This window comes from Drosophila simulans, chromosome 2R, assembly GCF_016746395.2.
Source record: "Drosophila simulans strain w501 chromosome 2R, Prin_Dsim_3.1, whole genome shotgun sequence".
In the NCBI taxonomy this organism is placed as follows: Eukaryota; Metazoa; Arthropoda; class Insecta; order Diptera; family Drosophilidae; genus Drosophila; species Drosophila simulans.
The window spans coordinates 21,006,297-21,023,451 of NC_052521.2; the positions used below are offsets into that span (position 1 = coordinate 21,006,297).

At 47.2% G+C, this 17,155-nt stretch overlaps 5 protein-coding genes across 6 annotated transcripts; 3 read left to right on the forward strand and 2 right to left on the reverse strand.

The window, feature by feature from the left end:
* The first annotated feature begins 22 nt into the window (after positions 1-22).
* On the forward strand, positions 23-1,331 carry LOC6735953 (NADH dehydrogenase [ubiquinone] 1 alpha subcomplex assembly factor 3). The gene is made up of 3 exons (XM_002082826.4): positions 23-396; positions 864-1,062; positions 1,116-1,331. The coding sequence occupies exons 1-3, from the start codon at positions 146-148 to the stop codon at positions 1,254-1,256; spliced, it is 591 nt and encodes a 196-aa protein (XP_002082862.1). The 5' UTR covers positions 23-145; the 3' UTR covers positions 1,257-1,331.
* LOC6735954 (trifunctional enzyme subunit beta, mitochondrial) lies at positions 1,323-3,295 on the reverse strand. The gene is made up of 4 exons (XM_002082827.4): positions 3,138-3,295; positions 2,729-2,888; positions 2,496-2,670; positions 1,323-2,439 (listed from the first exon to the last, which is right to left on the reverse strand). Exons 1-4 carry the CDS (start codon positions 3,199-3,201, stop codon positions 1,429-1,431), a joined length of 1,410 nt encoding a protein of 469 aa, XP_002082863.1. The 5' UTR covers positions 3,202-3,295; the 3' UTR covers positions 1,323-1,428.
* A 1,532-nt stretch (positions 3,296-4,827) lies between these two features.
* LOC27206277 (transcription factor Ken) lies at positions 4,828-12,060 on the forward strand. Of its 2 annotated transcripts, none has more exons than XM_016170786.3 (3): positions 4,828-5,461; positions 9,488-9,657; positions 9,714-12,060. In XM_016170786.3, the coding sequence occupies exons 1-3, from the start codon at positions 5,453-5,455 to the stop codon at positions 11,335-11,337; spliced, it is 1,803 nt and encodes a 600-aa protein (XP_016029310.1). In that variant the 5' UTR covers positions 4,828-5,452; the 3' UTR covers positions 11,338-12,060. The 2 variants fall into 2 exon arrangements, with proteins under 2 accessions (XP_016029310.1, XP_016029309.1); XM_016170785.3 differs by lacking the exon at positions 4,828-5,461 and adding an exon at positions 9,260-9,292.
* A 582-nt stretch (positions 12,061-12,642) lies between these two features.
* LOC6735955 (23 kDa integral membrane protein) lies at positions 12,643-14,993 on the forward strand. The gene is made up of 5 exons (XM_002082828.4): positions 12,643-13,100; positions 13,784-13,972; positions 14,035-14,220; positions 14,299-14,499; positions 14,563-14,993. The coding sequence occupies exons 1-5, from the start codon at positions 13,035-13,037 to the stop codon at positions 14,779-14,781; spliced, it is 861 nt and encodes a 286-aa protein (XP_002082864.2). The 5' UTR covers positions 12,643-13,034; the 3' UTR covers positions 14,782-14,993.
* Positions 14,946-16,551, reverse strand: LOC6735956. The gene is made up of 3 exons (XM_002082829.4): positions 16,247-16,551; positions 15,853-16,192; positions 14,946-15,719 (listed from the first exon to the last, which is right to left on the reverse strand). The coding sequence occupies exons 1-3, from the start codon at positions 16,447-16,449 to the stop codon at positions 15,042-15,044; spliced, it is 1,221 nt and encodes a 406-aa protein (XP_002082865.1). The 5' UTR covers positions 16,450-16,551; the 3' UTR covers positions 14,946-15,041.
* Between the last annotated feature and the right edge of the window lie 604 nt (positions 16,552-17,155).

The window sequence follows — 17,155 nt, forward strand, 5'->3', positions numbered from 1 at the left end:
GGCATCCAGCGCTATCGATAACATTTCGGCCTGCGCGCTTTGTGCACCTCCGGTCACTCTGGCCGGTTAAACTTTTCAACTTCAGTCTATTTTGATAGTTTTAAATTGTTGTGATAGCCGTTAATTACTTTTCTAACACAAGACCATGATTGCGCGCACCCTGCGAACCGTGGGCCGGCAAGGTCGCAACCTCCTGCTGCCGCGCATCACCGCCTGTCGCCCGCTACACGCGATTCCGGCCAACTTCAGCAAGGCCTACGACTACGACGGGAAGACAAAAGTCACCATCTTCAACACCGAGACGGATCTGGGACTCATGGTCACCGGCTACAGCCAGTACGGCTTCCGGCTCAACAACGACATGGTCCTCATTGGCCCCATCTCCGTGTTCCCCAGGTTGGTGGCCTTCGACGGATGCAGTGGCTCGCCCAATTATGTAAACAAGTGCATGTGGTTTATGCCATGGCACTCTAATGATCCTTGAATCCCAATCCTTCAAGCTTAGTTATGTAGAGCCTGAGTTTATTAAACAGAAGTCAAGGATTTATTGAGAAAAGTCAAAGAGAATGACTTCTTCATTTAAAGTTTCATACAAAAAAAAGTTAATGTAAAAACCACCAATTGTTGTTAAAGGCGTTTTGGATATTGATTTAAATTTTAATTATTTCAATAACTTCTTACCTTATAGCCTCTATTTTTAATTAAATTAATTAATTGTATTTTACGATTAAAAAATATTTTGTAATGGTCATTTGGCTAAGAAGTGCTCGATGGTTTTTAAAAGTGATATTGTTTATAAGTATTAAAATGTCATAAGTAACTATCTGAAGCAAAAGCTTAATTTTATGCATTGGTACTTACAGATCGGTTCTGTCCTGGAACGTCAACAGCTTCGAGGACATCAACGAGGACAGCCTCAGCCTCTTCCCCACCCTGGAACCAAAGATCGACGTGCTAATCATTGGCATTGGCGACCAAGCGCCGCCGCCAGCTCTTTCCAAGAGGATCATCGAGTTCATGAAGAAGTACAAGATAAACGTAGAGATCCTGCGCACGGAGCAGGTAGGTACCTCCACTCCCCGATTAATATCCGTACTGAAACGCACTCTTTGCAGGCATGTGCCACATTCAACTTCCTGAATGCCGAGAACCGAATGGTGGCCTGCGCCCTGATACCCCCGATGCACCTGTCCTACAACGAGAACGACATTTTGCAAGCGAAGCTGCGGAAGAAGGAGCTCTACGAGACCGAATAGGATTAGTTAGACACATCTGATGAATGTTTGAAAGGCTGGTGCTCTGTTAGAAATTAAACTGTTTTGTAAAATTCAGATTTCTTTATTCGTATAGACGTAGTTGTAAAGTGTATAAAAGCTAGCAATGTCGCAGTCAAACTGCACTCTCCTCCTTGTCGATTAATTGGCGATTTCAGTCGGCGGTGGCGCCCGGATAGCGCTCAATGAGCATAGCCACGCCCTGTCCACCGGCCGCGCAGGCGGCGACCACTCCCAGCTTGCCATCCTCGCGCACCAGGCGGTTGGCCGTGTGCATGCATAGGCGGACTCCTGTAGCGGCGAAGGGGTGGCCGATGGACAGAGAACCGCCCCAGTTGTTCCACTTGGACAGGTCGGGGGTGCCGACCTTCTCGTTCAGGCCCAAGTACGTCTTGCAGAACCAGTCGGAGTCCAGGGCCTTCAGATTGGCCACGATCTGTCCGGCGAACGCCTCGTGGATCTCCCACGAGTCAATGTCCTTCAGCGTGAGTCCAGCCTTCTTGAGCAGCTTGGGAATTCCGTAGGCGGGTCCCAGCAGCAGCTGGTTGACGGGATCCTGCGACACGTACAGGAAGTCGCGCAGATAGGCCTTGGGCTTCAGGCCCAGCTGCTTGGCCTTCTCCTCGGTCATGATAATGCAAGCAGAGGCTCCGTCCGTGAGGAAGGAGGCGTTGGCTGCTGTCACAGTGCCGTAGGGCTTCACGAAGGCGGGCCTCAGCTTGGCCAGGCTCTCGGGGCTGGACACGCGGATGCCGTTGTCCTTGTCCACGATCTGGTCCACTCCGGACACTTTGAAGGGAACCAGATCGGTGAAGTAGCCCTTCTCCTGGGCCTCCTTGGCCAGCGTGTGGGATCGCAGGGCATACTCGTCCTGCTCGCTGCGGGATACGTTGAAGGCGGATGCCAAGCGATCGGCCGAGTGTCCCATGGTCTCGCCGGAGGAGAACTCCGCAACAGCGGGCAGCTCGGGGGCCAGGAAGTCTGGCCTGAAGGTGGACAGCAGGGCCAGCCGCTGGCCCAGGGTCTTGGCCTTGTTGGCTTTCAGGAGCAGAGAGCGCATCTTGCGGGAGTGGCGAATGGGCACATCGGACATGAACTCAACGCCGCCGGCCACGATGACATCGTAGGTATTGGTGGCTATCAGACCCATGCCCGTGGTGATGGCCTGTAATGCATGGGCTATAGATTCAAGCTCCGAGGAACTTTGAACGAGGCTCTTACCGCATTGGAGCTGATGCAGGCCATGGTGACGGTGTGGGCAGGTGTCTTGTTGCTGAATCCAGCTGCCAAAGCTGCCTCCCTGGCGATGTTGGAGGTCTTCACCTCCTGGATGACGCTGCCGTACACGATGTAGTCGATGAGCTCCTTGTCCAGGCGGTTCTTTTGCAGCAACGACCTGTTGAATGGAACGGGGTGAGCTAATACTCCAGGGATACTGGGGATTGTGAACCTACAAAAGCGAGTGCCTGGCCAGTTCGTGGGGCATCAGCTTGGAGTAGGTGGTTCCGGATGTCAGGAAGGGTGTGCGGACTCCATCTACGAGCACGATGTTCTGGCCGTTCTTCTGCTTCGGTTGTGGATTCGCCACAGCGGCCGATAGAGTGCGGCATTGAACTGAAAAAGGGTTCCGGATTCGGGATTATCCTTAGCACTCTCGTTTCGCGGTATTTTTAATCATGATGTACCCATACATTATCTCTGCCCCGCAAGACGTCACTGCGAATTCGAGTTTGGACTTTGGCCCTTTCAGATTCAATCGGCTGCTGCTGCCACAAATCGTTATGAATTATCAGAGCCAAAGTCCAACCGGTGCAGCCCGTGTCTGGAATGGGGTCTACTAGAACACCTGCGCTATTAACTCACCTTTCCTGGAGACATTCAACAGGTTGAAGGCGTTACCCTTGCGGCAGACATTTTGAAGGCTCATCTTGCGAAAGTTTTCGGATTTCTTTTCTCGCTTTTCTCACTGTTGCGACTGCAGCTGTTTGGCTAGTGATGAACATGAACGCCGGATCGCGGCTAGCTATCGGTTATCGAAAGCTGCTGCATGAAAAGCTTTCGAATTGTTAATACCCTTTCTGAAGATCTTACTCGTAGATCAGAAAGCATGACAGCTTGTCAAGTTCGGAATATCTTTATTTTCAACTTTTTATATATTTCTTGGTTATATTATGTTCAAAATATACAGTTCAAAATATTTCACCATTCACCTTCATATAAATGTATGCAACGCAATCTGGGAGTCACATAAAAGGATAGATTTCTCCAATGTCCTTGATCTTGATTATCCTATTAAGCGTGCTGTTTACGATGTCCATCTGCGCTCCCATTCGTCACCTATAGCCTGTATACCCTTTCCCACAATGGAAGATCATTAAACGTGACCTTGGACCACAATGCAAGTGATAACTGTAGCAGGCAACTAGCTGTATGCAAATGGGCGAAAGAAAGGATTACTTCCAAAGGTCATTCTTGCAATCCTGTAGAATTTTAAATATTATGTTCATCCCAATTTCTAAATTTAAACTTTAAATAGATTATAAATAAAATGCAGGTCGTTTTGGAACCATTGTTAGTTCCTCAATGATTTGCATACAAATTTGTTTCGCTGATTGCCTTTAGAGCCTACGAAAGAAATTAGGTTCAAGGACGAATTTAATGGTTTCCTATAATGGGATAGTAAAGGGTAGGATGCAAATGTAGGCGGCGTGTGCATTTCAAATGAGCGATCGTTAAGGACGCACAAAGGAAGCAAATGATGGAAGGATGGCGGCTTATTGGGGATCAAGGTGAAATTTCTTTAGCATGCCAGTAAAATTAATGTTGGAAAACAAGCATTCGTACATACATACATACATTTATATGTGGTACGCCAACTGAGCATTGATATTTTCTAGCCTTTTTGTAAAAGACCATTCATAGTGGTCATCAGTATATTAAATATATATATATTTTTTAAATTAATTTATTCAATTTTAAACATGTTTTTTATTTCAGTAGTAAAACATAATTGAAAGCTCACATTTTGGAGTGAAATGTCCAAAGCTCCGCCTCCGCCAGAGACAGTTACAGTGGGTGAACAAAGTATATTAACAGGTGAAATGATCTCCATAATCGCTGGCTCACTGTAAGGAACCGTTATTGTTGTTTTTGCTGGTCGGTGGGCGGTGGTCACCACGTCACCAGAAGGAAGCCATCAGAACCAGGACCAGGACACACCAGTGGCAGTGGAGCTTTACTCAAATTTTGATTTCGTTCGGTGATGGGCTGGATGGGGATGGTGGTTGTGGTCGGAGTCCGTGTTGTGGGCGCGGATTTTAAAATGTTCTCTGCTAACTTCTTGATCATCAGCACAGATCTTGTTGTAGTTTTTATCGATAATAGAAATGGTATTTTTATTGACTTTGTCTTTTTACCTTTTAGCTGTTATTAAACTAATGATTGGACGAACATAAATAATTAATTACAAGGTAGCTTAGTCGACTTAGAGAATGCTTTTCTATTATCGATATCAGTATCGTTATCGATATATCTGCCGAGCAGCGCGCCGCAGCGATCGTAATTTATTTCCCGATCCCGCACAGTCAAAAAAAAAGGCTCCGAGTGAACGGACGTGCGCGCGCGCAAACTGAAAGTGTAAGCACAAGCAGAGCGAAGCAAAGCAAGGCAAAAGCAAAAGCAGAAGCTGAAATCGAAAATCGAGAGAGAGGCAAGAGATCGGATTCTCCGTACCGCTCGCACTCGCAGTCGCGCTCGCGCCAGAAAAAGTTTTACCAATCAAGTTTTTTATTTCGCAATAAAACAAAAAGAAAAAACAAAACTTCAACCTAGTTAAAGTTAATGTTGCCGTTGTAGTTGTAGTTGTGCCGTTGTAGTGAACTTTAGTGAGTGTGTGTGTGTGCTTGTGCGAGATTACCAGTGTGTTGGTGGATATTTCTTGCGTTGCGTCGCATAAGAAGCAGAAGAGGCAGCAGGAAAAGCCAAAGAGAAATTTTAAAATCTGCTCCTGTGAAAATATAAACAAACCATGGTCAATGAAATCGAAAGTTTTCACTGAGCAAGCAGCCAGCAGTAGATGGCCCATCGCAGGGATTAGGCGATCAGAACAGAAAGTGCGCAAGTGAATAGCAGTGACTATATTCATCCTGGGATTAACCAACTGCTGAACAACCAACTTAATGAAAGAGGTGAGTCCGCCGTTCGGCAGCAAGCTTTTCCCCGAGATTTTCATCATCTTTGGGCATTGCAACATCGCTGAGATAGATAAAAGTCGGGGTTGGGGTTTTGGGTCTGCGATACGTGTGTGTGGCTTGTGGCTCTTTGTGCACCTAAGCACACAAAGCAGCCAAGGTCAGAAACTAACTTAATAGTGGTAGAGAAAACAGAAAACAGAAAAGCAGAAAACTGAAAACATTCCAAGCTCGGTTTGGATCGCATCGCATCGTATCGTATGGTATCGTATCCAAAACTTTGCCTCGAAGCTTCGGTTCGTGGCGATCCAATCTTCGTCGTCATGAACATCATTAGCACTGCAACAACAACTGAACCCAGAGGAACAACAACAACTGGAGACAAGAAAGGCTTAGTGACCTTCATCGCGTGCTTTTGTCTGCGTAATACCGTCCGTGTATTGGTGTGCTCGTATGCATGTCATGGAATTTGAAGACACATATCTGCGTACATATGTACGTACATTGGCGCACGCACTCGACCAACTTAACTGCTTTCCAATAAGAGTGAAGGTGAAAAAGCACAGACACACTCACACATACACATACGGTTACACGATCGCGCAGATGTTACAAAATATGCTGTTAGCAAAGCCAGGGGCGTGGGTTTCCCAACGCGAGGGGGGTTTTATTTTAAAGGCGCGTGGGAGGGGGGAAAACTTAGAAAGGCTATTGTGAGGAGATCTTTGATTTCCCCGTTCAGTTCGCCTTATCTGACAAATACATATTTTAAAACGTAGATCCGTCGACGGCGTCCACGAAACTAGCGCATTGTAAACCCCTCACGGGCCCCTTTCCTATCTTTCTCCGTATCGCCCAGCTTATGGAGTTATGCAATTCAAATTTGGGTCACTTTTACGAGTGTAGCATTTACAACAAGTACGAAAGACAGCGACGGCGACTCTTTGCCATTTTCCCTCGCTTCTTTTCGGATCAGCAAGTCAGAGAGCTTTCGTGAAAGGGGAAAGGGGCAGTGGCAGCGCGGGAGAGAGCGGGAAAGGAAGAGAATGCGAGTGCGATGGAGCGACAGAGACAGAGAGGGCAGGAAAACGAGTTTGAACGCGCGCTCCGCTCCCTTTAACTTTTTACCTTTACGCGAGCTTATAATACTTTCAAAACCCCGCGTAGCTTTCTCTTTTGAGGCCTTCGATCGGATAAGATCCGTGCGATTCCAGTTCCATTTCGAGTTCCAGTTCCCCTTTCCCTCTCCTCCCCGCGCTCCCGCTTCCGTTCCCTTGCCATTCTCTTCCACTTGGAAATAGACACATGTGCTTTACATTCGTAAACACTCACGCAATCTGCACACCCATACACCGACATCACAATGCGCAGGGGAAAGAGTAATTGTAAAACTACATTTACATTACATGGGAACGATGACGACGACAAAAATCGGAAAGTGTGGAAATATACAAACGATTGCGTTCTCCGTCTGTATGTCGCTATGTGTGTTTCGTTGTTTAGCTTTATACCCCGATCGTTGGACATACAGACACACATACACAGCATAGAGAGGAGAAAAGCTTTTTGTGAAAGGTGATTTTATGCGCGCATTGTGAGTTAGCGCGTTTTGTTTTCGTATCGCCCTCCCCTCGACCCTCCTCCATGTTCGCCTTGTCCCTTTCATTCTCATTTCCAGTTTGCAAAAGTGTGCGTGCGAATGTGTGAGTCTCGCGAAGAGAGCGGAGAAATGTTGGGAAATACACAAATATACATACGTACATACATACATGCGGATCCCTATGGCGTCTTCCATTTAAGGAATTATTACCATGAACTTTCACCTTTTGATTGCCTTAAATGCTGTAACGATCTTTAGTCATGCTCTGCTCGCAAGCAGATTCAGATTCGATTGCGAAATCCGCCGAGAAACTTGTAGAAAGTGAATGGCCCTGATTCGTGGAAGCATTAAGTATACAAGCGCACACACTCATAAATACATACATATATACATATGTATGTTCTGTCAATACCGCCTTGGAATTTATCTAGCGTTAGAATGAGCACACCAGATCCCCCCTTTCCTGCCCGTGCCCCTCCCCCGCCACTCACTCCAGTGGCAGTGCAAAAAGCGAAAAATAAAAGATCCATGCTCAGCTTTCGCTTGCCATTCCCAAGCCAAATACAACATTCCCATTTCCATTCTCTTGCTCTCCGCCAAGCCAGTCATTCAAGTTTTATTGAAAGTGAACGTTTCGTTCGTCTCCATGCAAAAGGAGTGGTGGAGCCAGGGGTCTGGAGCGGGGATCGGTGGGGAGAAGCAGCAGAGCGTAACAAAAAGCAAGACTATCTTTCCGAAGTTTTTCGTTTTTTCCGTTTTCGAGATCTGCTGCTGCTGCTGAACTTTAGCTTCGCTTTTTGGTTTATTACTTTTCGTGGGGCCATGCAGACACTCACTCATACTCGCGCAGCCGAAAAGAGCTTACAAGCCATGCTCTTGCACAATACAATAATGGTGGCCCCCCAGCAAACGCACACACTTGCAAAAGCCCCGCTGCACTACACTTACACGCACACGCGACAGACCTTACACAGATACAGTCCGCTACACAGAAAGAAAGGGCAGCTCGCTGTTACACATTTTACATCATTTCCATTATGTATCTTCTTTTGGCTAGAAAGTAGTTTACTTAACTGCTCTTCAACCTTACAAAAGCTGAATTTAACGTTTTAAAGCTACCATTTAGATCCACATGTAAATGATCCATCAAATTTGAATGGCACATTCACCTGCATGTTAATATACACAATAGCATGGCATGATGCCACATTTTTCTGCCTGTGCACAACGACACAATTGCACAGGCCAGCGAATTTCAGTGTAACAATTTCATCGCATAAAAGAAACAGCAACAACAACAACAGCACATCACAGCGGGAAAGCTTTTTTGGAGGCAACACCATTACCACAAACATCAACACGATGGAGCTCTATGAAGTGAAGCTTTCATCTTTTCCAACAAAGCACAGACACACACACACACATGTATGACGATTGTGGGTTGCAGTATTACAAAAACACCAAGTACAGAAAAACCTAAAAACCTGATTAGTAAACATTTACTATTGCTTTATGGGAAGTTTGTTAATGCCAGCACACACACACACACTTACGATCGCATGCTGAAATTGCAGTAATGTGTCGCACTATACCGTTATGGAAAGCACTTTCCAATCTCTTTCCACGATCCTTTTTCTAACAACGAGCACTGTTCGCCTGTGTGCGTGCATGACACAATCGCTGGAAAGTGGAAGAGAGAAGGGGCATAGAGAGAGGCCGGGGGGGAGAAAGAGAGGGCGACACAGGCGGTGAAAGGCGGATTGTGTAATACCAAAGCAAAAAGATGCAGACTTCCCATTCCACAACTTTCTATTTCACTGGCCCCACTTTTACTACATGCTCCACATACATTCGTTAATAATTTCATGAAGTAGTCATACAGTTTAACTTCTATAGCTCGAACTTCCGTACGTCGGTCGTAAAGCAGCGGCTCATAACTCATTGATCGCCCATTATCTTTTGAAATTACTCAACTTTGGGAACTGTAACTTCACACTTTCTAAACGTCACTAATGGTTCTAGTTTTTGTGGAAAATAGCTCACAGCTCATTGCTCGAAACCTCCTGAATGTGTTGATTAAATTGTTACTATCAAAGCTCTTCGCATGTGAACAATCGAACCATAAACAATTTGAGAGTTTCTGTACCAAAAAGCTAGTGATAACGTTTTCATAATATTACGTGTCCTAGGTCAAGATTGCATATTGAGAAATGGAATATTACGTATACGTACGAATTAGTACTTTATTTGGGTGATTGCGCCTCAGAATTTGAGCAAGTTTTTCCAAGTAATACAATTGAGTAGAGCTAGAGAATTTGTTCTGCAGTTCATGTGGGACTCTTGGCAATTTGACACCCATGATCTGGGGCAAAGAAATAGCAGAAATCTAACGATACCCGACATACTTGCTCTTCCACTTGCAGTTTCAAAGAATGTTGATGTTGCAATACAGCAAGCATGGCGAGTGCATACTCAAAGAAATCGGAGCAGCCTTCAGAGGGGAGCACCCGGCGGACCTGACCATCGTCTGCGAGAACAAAGTGAAGCTGCACGCCCACAAGTTGGTCCTGGCGGCCGCCAGTCCGTTGATAAGGTAATCTACACGAAACACATCCTCAGCACTAAACTAATGCGTCGTTTGTACCGTAGGAACCTGCTGGAGGACACCCACTTGAGCGACTGCTCCACTACCGTATACTTTCCGGACGTGAATGCCACCTACTTCAAGTTCCTGCTGGACTTCCTGTACTCGGGGCAGACGTGCATTACCTCGCGGGATGTGAACTATCTGCACGACCTGCTGCTGCTGCTGCAGATCAAGTCGGACAGCTGGAAGACCACCGACTCCGCCTATCTGAGCAGCAAGTGCGGCGGCCTGCGGGATCGGGCCGACAGGCGGAAGCAGCAGTACACCAGCCCACAGAATCTGGAGCCGGATCAGACGCTCAAGTACGAGGTGGACAGCGTGGATGAGTCGCGCAACGCCGCTGACTTCTCGTCCGCCTTCAACTCCAACGACAACTGCGAGAATGCGGCCGAGTGCGAGCGGAGTGGTGGCCACAACAACAAGGAGGAGGACGAGGACGACTGCACCCACAAGGACAACAAGAGCGACAAGGACACGGACGAAATTGTAAATCTCTCGAATGCACCGCCCAGCGGCACCAGCGGCAGCAACAGCAACATCAGCGCCAGCAGCAACCACCAGCAGCAACAGCACCACCACCATCACCACCACAACCACAACAACAATAATAATAACAACAACAACGGCAGCAGCTCAACCATAAATCCCGTCAACCTTTCACTCGACCTTCGGACGAAGAGCGAGAACTCGGCGAGCAGAACCCTGGGATCCGGATCAGACCACAGCGGCATCGACCTGGCAGTGACAGCGAGCGAAAGCACGAAGCGGAAGGGCCTGTTCTTCGACTCGCACAAGGACGTGATGAAGCCGCTGTCCGATGGGTCGGACATAAACAGCTCGCCGGAGAACTACGTGGTGACGCCGCATCGGAAGCGGCGACCCGGATTCCACAACACGCAGAGTGACAACCAGCCGTTCACCTCGTACCCACACAGCTTACTGGAGGAACTGCGCCTGGCCAAGTCGACGACGTCGCCCATTTCGGGCTTTGGATCGGAAAAGAACATGCTGGCGCACCTGGAGGACGGAGCACTCAATGGGGACACACTGACGCCGGACAGGAAGCATCTGCTGGAAGCGCAGCGCAATCGAGCCCAAAGTCCCGAGATGCCGATGCACTTGGGACCCCAGTTCGTGTACCAATGGCAGTCCAACCAGAACGCAGCCATGTCCGCAATGCCCAATCTGCAGTCGCGACTCTCTAGTCTGTCGCACATCAGCCTGAACCTGGATCATCCGGAGGGACGCAGTGGGTCGGCATCCGGTTCGGGTGCAAACTTGGCCGGCAGCAACACGCACGCCTCCTCGGTGCGGGAGTATCGATGCGAGTACTGTGGAAAACAGTTCGGCATGTCCTGGAACCTCAAGACCCATCTGCGCGTCCACACCGGCGAGAAGCCGTTCGCCTGCCGCCTCTGCGTGGCCATGTTCAAGCAGAAGGCCCACCTGCTGAAGCATCTGTGCTCGGTTCACCGGAACGTCATCACCACCACCAACGGGGCGGATACTGAGAACCGGTACAGCTGCTGCTTCTGCTCCATGTGCTTCGAGTCGGTACAGGAGCTCGTCCGCCACCTGTCCGGCCACCACAATAACCTGCTGCTGACGAAGAATCTGCGCGAATAGTGTCCCGGGCATCGGCAACCGCATAATCCGAGAGTATCCCATCTGTCCGATCCGATCCAAGTCGATCCGAGGTGATTCGCCGGACGGACAATTGCAAAGAGACCTGAATTTTAAATAGTAGCAGTAGCAGATTTAATTGCCTATTGTATAAATATGTAAAATCTAAATTTAAATCCTAAGATTACGCAACGCAACACATTCACGCGACTCCGCTCGTTCATATTTCACGCAACGGCCTGGAGCTCTACATCCGAATCCGCATGATCCTCGATCCACGATCCCCGATCGGAGGCCACTTACGTTGTTTTCTCATTTAAGTTGTATTCGACATCCAATCCCGATTCCAATTCCCCGCAAATGCACCACTACCTACTTACACCCCCTTCCTCTAGACGCCCAATCCAATACTTTTTAAGCGGCTGGTCCATTCAGTGGAGCACTTATTTGTAAGCATATGTCTATACGAGAGGTATTTTAATTTCTATTGTATTTCCAACTCGTCTTGCATGAACTTCATGGCCCAAACTTGTACCTATACCTACATTTTTGATAGTTTTGATACACTTTTTGTGTTAAGATTTTACGTATTCCCTCCTAAAATCGCCAATTAAAGTGTGTAAATTGTACAGTATAATTCGCAAGCTCGTAATAAAATCAGAAAAGCATTTCCGTTTGTTTATACTCTTTCGATCATTTTTAGAAATATATTTTATTTTAAACCGACGCTGCGTTGTGTGCTATTTTAAGAGAAAGATTGGGTGGTGTAGCTTCCATTACAGGTTCTTCATTTCCATTCATTCAGGTCAAAATACCTCCATTCTATTGTAGTAATATTGTCGCAATTTGTAAAGCTTTATTCAAATTTTGGCGCCCTAGATAGCCGTTAATAACTTGGTATTTTATGGGTATTTTCCAAGTGGCTTAGTATTTTTTATAAGCCTGAGTTGGCAGCCCAGGTGCCAAAAAGTATGTTTCATTTGTTTTGTATGCTATATGAAATATATATTTATTATAATATTAAATTTTCTATATTTTTAGCAATAATTAAAAGTTTACTTTATCAATTAAGCACCATGCGATATAAATCAGTCATTGAAGCTTGCCAAGAGTACGTATAGTTAAGAGCATAGAGAGAATTTGCAAATTACCCGAACTTAGCAGCAAATGGAGCACTGTTTGAACTCCCCTTTCGAAAAGTAACGGCTTTTGGCGCCCGAGTGGCGCTGTCATCGAATCGCGATTCGCAAGCGAGGCGACGGTTATAGATAATATTCGCACTGCTGGTCGCTGAAGTATAACAAAACAAGGAGCCAACTGGTCAGACCGTCGAATGCGTATTTTCGACTGCGGACGATTTCGAGTCGCTCGGAGTTAACGTTAACTGTTATTTTTAGTTAAAAATTGCATCCGATCAGTCGGGAACGCGAGTTGAGGCCCGCGACTATGTGGTGTTCAAAGACAGGCAACCGCAAGATAGGAATCTGAATCGGAATCTATATCTGCATCTGAATCCGGAGATTCGGCCCAAGAACTCCAGCTCCAGATCGAAAGTCCACACACACGCACACCAGCACCAATACCCATACAAATACCACGGTGACATATGCACACAATCGCAGTCGGATTCGGTTTACTAACGGTAGTTCAGTGATTGCGGGAAAGGGACAGCGAACGAGCATCGAGGATAACGGGAAAGGATGGCATTGCCGAAGAAAATTAAATGTTTTAAGTATTTGGTTTACAGTTATGTGGTGCTCCTAGCGGTAAGTTGCATTGCTGTGCGCCCAAACGGGGCCACAACTACATGCTTGTCAAATTACATAAGCCCACATTGTACTCACACTCGAATGTATGTATGTATGTACGTATTTATGTATGTTGATTGTTTGTGGGTCGCGAAGATTTTCAGATTTCCATATTTGCATATTTCAAAAGACATCAATGAAAGAGACACCCAAATACACTGCCCTCCCTTTTGTCTCGACAAACGGAGTTAATTAGTTCCCGAAAGTAAGTCAATCTACCCATGTAGACAACACTATTGATACACACCCGCCAGTGCATTTCTACATCAGTTACATACATCGTACATACATCGTACACAAATCATACATCGCTGGCAGGATAATGCCTTGTGTTCTGGTCCCGACTTGCGGCGACCTTGAGCTACTTAAAGCTGCGCTAAGTACATAGGCACAAGTATACACATGCGTGCACATGGGGCTCCTCGGCATGTGACGTCAAAAGGGAGTAGGCCCCAACGCCACAGTATCCATGGTGTATACTACGTAGTGCAGGGCGCATCCCGAATACACACGGTGCAGCTGAGGCCGCGTCCAAGGACAACCAGAGTGCGGGGCCTTGAGATGAAAATCAGCAGGCAGTGATAAGAGCAGCGCCCAAAATCCTCATCCTCATACGTATCCTTACCTCTACTCCCTTGCAGCTGACTGGAGCTGCGCAGATCTTCCTGGGCACATCCCTGCTCTGGGGTCACTCGGTCTACTATGGAATTGTGCAGAACAAGCTGTGGGCTCCGGCCGCGATCCTGCTTTGCCTGGGACCCGTCACCTTCATCCTCTGCTGGATGGGCTGCCAGGCCACCAATCAACGCAAGCGCTGCCTGCTGGGAATGGTAATGGTCATGTTAGGCCTACTTCAGTTCCATCGTAACCCGTATCCTTTGGATTCACGCAGTTTGCCGCCCTTTTGGTCGCCTGCATCTGTGTTCAGTTCATCATCTGCGGCTGGTCACTGGCCATGAGGGAGAACCTGCCCACTTCCGTGGAGATCTTCATCGACGACTCCTTCGTCGAGTTCTTGGACAAGTTTTCGCGCACCAAGGTGGATAACCTACATCTGTGGAATAGGATGCAGTCGCAGGTGAGCCAAGAGCGGTTTATGTAAATCCTAACGTAGAGATAGATGGCTTCACAATTCATCCCCGTTTCTACCCATTAGTTGCAATGCTGCGGCGTGGATGGACCTCTCGATTACCGCCGACTTTCGCTGCCCTGGTCCTGCTGCTCGCGCCCGGAGCACGCCTACGAGTCAGCATGTGATACCCACTACAAGCGCGGATGCCTGGCCGTCGTGTCGGAGCAGATCAGGAACCGCCTGCTGATCACCGCCTTCGGAGCTGCCATCATAGCCATATTCCAGGTGAGTGCCCAATGGATTCCTGTTAGTAAGGTAATATAATAAATTGAGAACCAATCCGCACAGAGCCTGGGAATCTTCTGTGCTGTCCACCTGACCATTCTGTTCGGCAAGAACGACAACACCCATCCCATGAACATGAACCGGAAAAAGAAGCAGCAGCAGTTCTTGCCCCTGACCATACAGGACAAGAGGCACGACATGCCCTCGCCCATCAATCTATCCCCTTCAGCACCCGGGCAGCGGGTTTTAAAAACTGCTCTGCCCTCGGCCATGCACAAATGACAGACGATTAGCTTTTAAGGATGCAAAAATTTATGGAAACTCCAAAGAAAAAGTATAAAAAAAATGTTGTAAACTGAGATGGAATGAATATAACTGTGACCCTCAATGTTACGTTATGGTAATTTTAAACAATTTAACGTTCGAGAAAAGAAACAACATTTGAATTTGGATTAACTCTCCAGTAGTTTAATTAAAGCTTAAAAACAATTGGATCTAACTTGTTTGTGGCCACGGGTTGTGTAGGGTCCACGGGTTGTCCACTAGCCGTTGTGCGTGATAGTCGGCGGCACATAGAAGGTGTCCGCTGCCTTGGGCTTCTTCTTCTTGCCGAACCAGCGCTTGGGATAGTAGACCTTCTTCTTGTAGATCTGGATGTCGATGTCGTCCCGGTTCTCGAAGAACCACAGGTTCTGCCGCTTCGCCTCCAGTTCGCTGAGGGTCTTCTGGATGCTGGCCTTGCGCTCCTCCACGGTCTGCAACTCCAGTTGGCGCTGCACCGCTGCCTCGAACTTCTTGGCCCACTCCTGATACGACTCGCCGTAGTCGGCCAGCAGTTTGGGCTCAAACTTCTGCGCACTGGCTTTGACGCTGTTCTCCAATAGCGATTGAATGGCATTCGATTTGCTACTCTTCTCAACGGCTTCCTGCAGGGACTTCAGCAGCTCTTCGGATCCCTCCAGCTTGAGGCTTTCAACTATGCTCTGGGCGGCTGATAGAGTCTCCTTGTGCAGGGCAGCTGGGTTCGAGGCCAGAAAGCTGGAGGCCTCGGGCACTTGTCCGGATAATACATAGCCAAGTAGGGCAACGTTCTGCTTCAGCTCTTTCAAGGACCCTTCGCCGGAGCCCAATCGAACCATGGCGCGACCCAGTTTCTTCTCTTCGGTATTTTCACTGGCGTCGTCGGGGTAATTGCGAATGAACTTCACGCGAACTTTTTCCTGGCAAATTCAGGTATGATTAGTGAACTTGGTAAAGTGCCAAAATGAACAAAATCTTAAATAGCAATTTGTGAGTGATTAAAGTTTCCAGCCGCTTGGCTGATAACTCAGCCACTATTAAAGATCATCTTACCACTTCAGCATTTTTGGCAGGAGGTTGAACTTGAGAGGACTCGAAAGGCTTGAACTCCTTGGCGAAGGACCAGAAGGACTGTAGGGCCAGGGACTCCAGCAACTCGTTGTTGCATAAGTTTCTGTCCACGAGAATAGTGGCCAGTTGGGCCGATTCCACCTCGTGGCCATTGTGCAGCAGGAAGTCCAACAGGAAGCAGCCGGAGAACTGGTCCACAAAGAGTCCGTACTGGATGGGATTACGGAGCACAGATATCGTCTCCTGCGGATTGGAGGAGTCCAGCAATTGCTTGACCAAGACACTGGGAATCAGCGGCACCAAACTGGCCTCCTTTTGTTTCCTGCAAGAGTCATCATATGAGTAGGGACCCCACTTATGGTTTATGCACACCCACCTGAGCTTGAGCAGCCGGTCCACCAGGTCCATGGGCCGGTTATCCGGATTGACGAACAAATCCAAATCCACACTCGTTACGGCATGACTGCTGCCTGCGGCGAATTTCGCCGGTCCCTCGTGCGCCACCTTATTGAATTCCGCCGAGAAGTAGGACACCAGTCTCCTGGGTGGCAGTGCGCAGGAAATCCTCGATCGCAGCATTGTCAATTACCTTTTTTAATTCATAAAGTGTTATAACCAGACGATTAACAAATAACATGCAGCTGGCCAAAAGAGCAACAAAATCCCTAGCGCGTACGCATGTTAATACCGCAGATGCGGTATTTTCGTGTTCGAAAGCATTGAGGGTATACGATGTTGCTTTTTCCGGGAACGATGGAATTGAAAATGTCCCTGGAATATAAGAATAAAATAATTAATTTATATTCTTCTATTCTAAATGAAAATACACATGAAATAATCAAATCAAAATGCAACAAAACTATTTAGAAACGGAAGAGTACGATTTATATATGGTTAAAAGGCAAAACGATATTTGTATATTTATTGAAGATACTTATGTTTAAAATGTGTATATTTAATACATAACTGTATATACGTTTCACTAATGAAATTTAGAAAAATGTGAAATGGACAACGATTCCAAAGTTTATTAAAACCATTTGAGGGTGTTGAAAGGCGGGAACTACTTATAAATTGCAAAATTAAGTTATACATGCACATATGATTTCAATAAACTGCAATTCAACTTGATCTTGTTAATTAGATCTGAAAGGCATTCGCCACCAATCCCTGCGGTGGGCACTCCACAACAATTGCTATATTGAGCGCACCGAATCGCCACCATCAAGTGATTACACGCCCTAATGCCGATCCAATCCACTTTCCACCCGATAATGGGATGACA

What these genes read in the sequence shown, in the direction of transcription:
- LOC6735953 (XM_002082826.4), top strand. Translation starts at nt 146, where the DNA reads ATGATTGCGCGCACCCTGCGAACCGTGGGCCGGCAAGGTCGCAACCTC. An exon ending in CCCATCTCCGTGTTCCCCAG is followed by an intron (nt 397 to 863) that starts GTTGGTGGCCTT and finishes TGGTACTTACAG; the next exon opens with ATCGGTTCTGTCCTGGAACG. An exon ending in AGATCCTGCGCACGGAGCAG is followed by an intron (nt 1,063 to 1,115) that starts GTAGGTACCTCC and finishes CACTCTTTGCAG; the next exon opens with GCATGTGCCACATTCAACTT.
- LOC6735954 (XM_002082827.4), bottom strand. Translation starts at nt 3,201, where the DNA reads ATGAGCCTTCAAAATGTCTGCCGCAAGGGTAACGCCTTCAACCTGTTG. An exon ending in GTTGAATGTCTCCAGGAAAG is followed by an intron (nt 2,889 to 3,137) that starts GTGAGTTAATAG and finishes ACCCTTTTTCAG; the next exon opens with TTCAATGCCGCACTCTATCG. An exon ending in CTGGCCAGGCACTCGCTTTT is followed by an intron (nt 2,671 to 2,728) that starts GTAGGTTCACAA and finishes TCCATTCAACAG; the next exon opens with GTCGTTGCTGCAAAAGAACC.
- LOC27206277 (XM_016170785.3), top strand. An exon ending in GCCGCCAGTCCGTTGATAAG is followed by an intron (nt 9,658 to 9,713) that starts GTAATCTACACG and finishes TTTGTACCGTAG; the next exon opens with GAACCTGCTGGAGGACACCC.
- LOC6735955 (XM_002082828.4), top strand. Translation starts at nt 13,035, where the DNA reads ATGGCATTGCCGAAGAAAATTAAATGTTTTAAGTATTTGGTTTACAGT. An exon ending in GTTATGTGGTGCTCCTAGCG is followed by an intron (nt 13,101 to 13,783) that starts GTAAGTTGCATT and finishes ACTCCCTTGCAG; the next exon opens with CTGACTGGAGCTGCGCAGAT. An exon ending in GGAATAGGATGCAGTCGCAG is followed by an intron (nt 14,221 to 14,298) that starts GTGAGCCAAGAG and finishes TCTACCCATTAG; the next exon opens with TTGCAATGCTGCGGCGTGGA.
- LOC6735956 (XM_002082829.4), bottom strand. Translation starts at nt 16,449, where the DNA reads ATGCTGCGATCGAGGATTTCCTGCGCACTGCCACCCAGGAGACTGGTG. An exon ending in GACCGGCTGCTCAAGCTCAG is followed by an intron (nt 16,193 to 16,246) that starts GTGGGTGTGCAT and finishes TGACTCTTGCAG; the next exon opens with GAAACAAAAGGAGGCCAGTT. An exon ending in CTGCCAAAAATGCTGAAGTG is followed by an intron (nt 15,720 to 15,852) that starts GTAAGATGATCT and finishes TGAATTTGCCAG; the next exon opens with GAAAAAGTTCGCGTGAAGTT.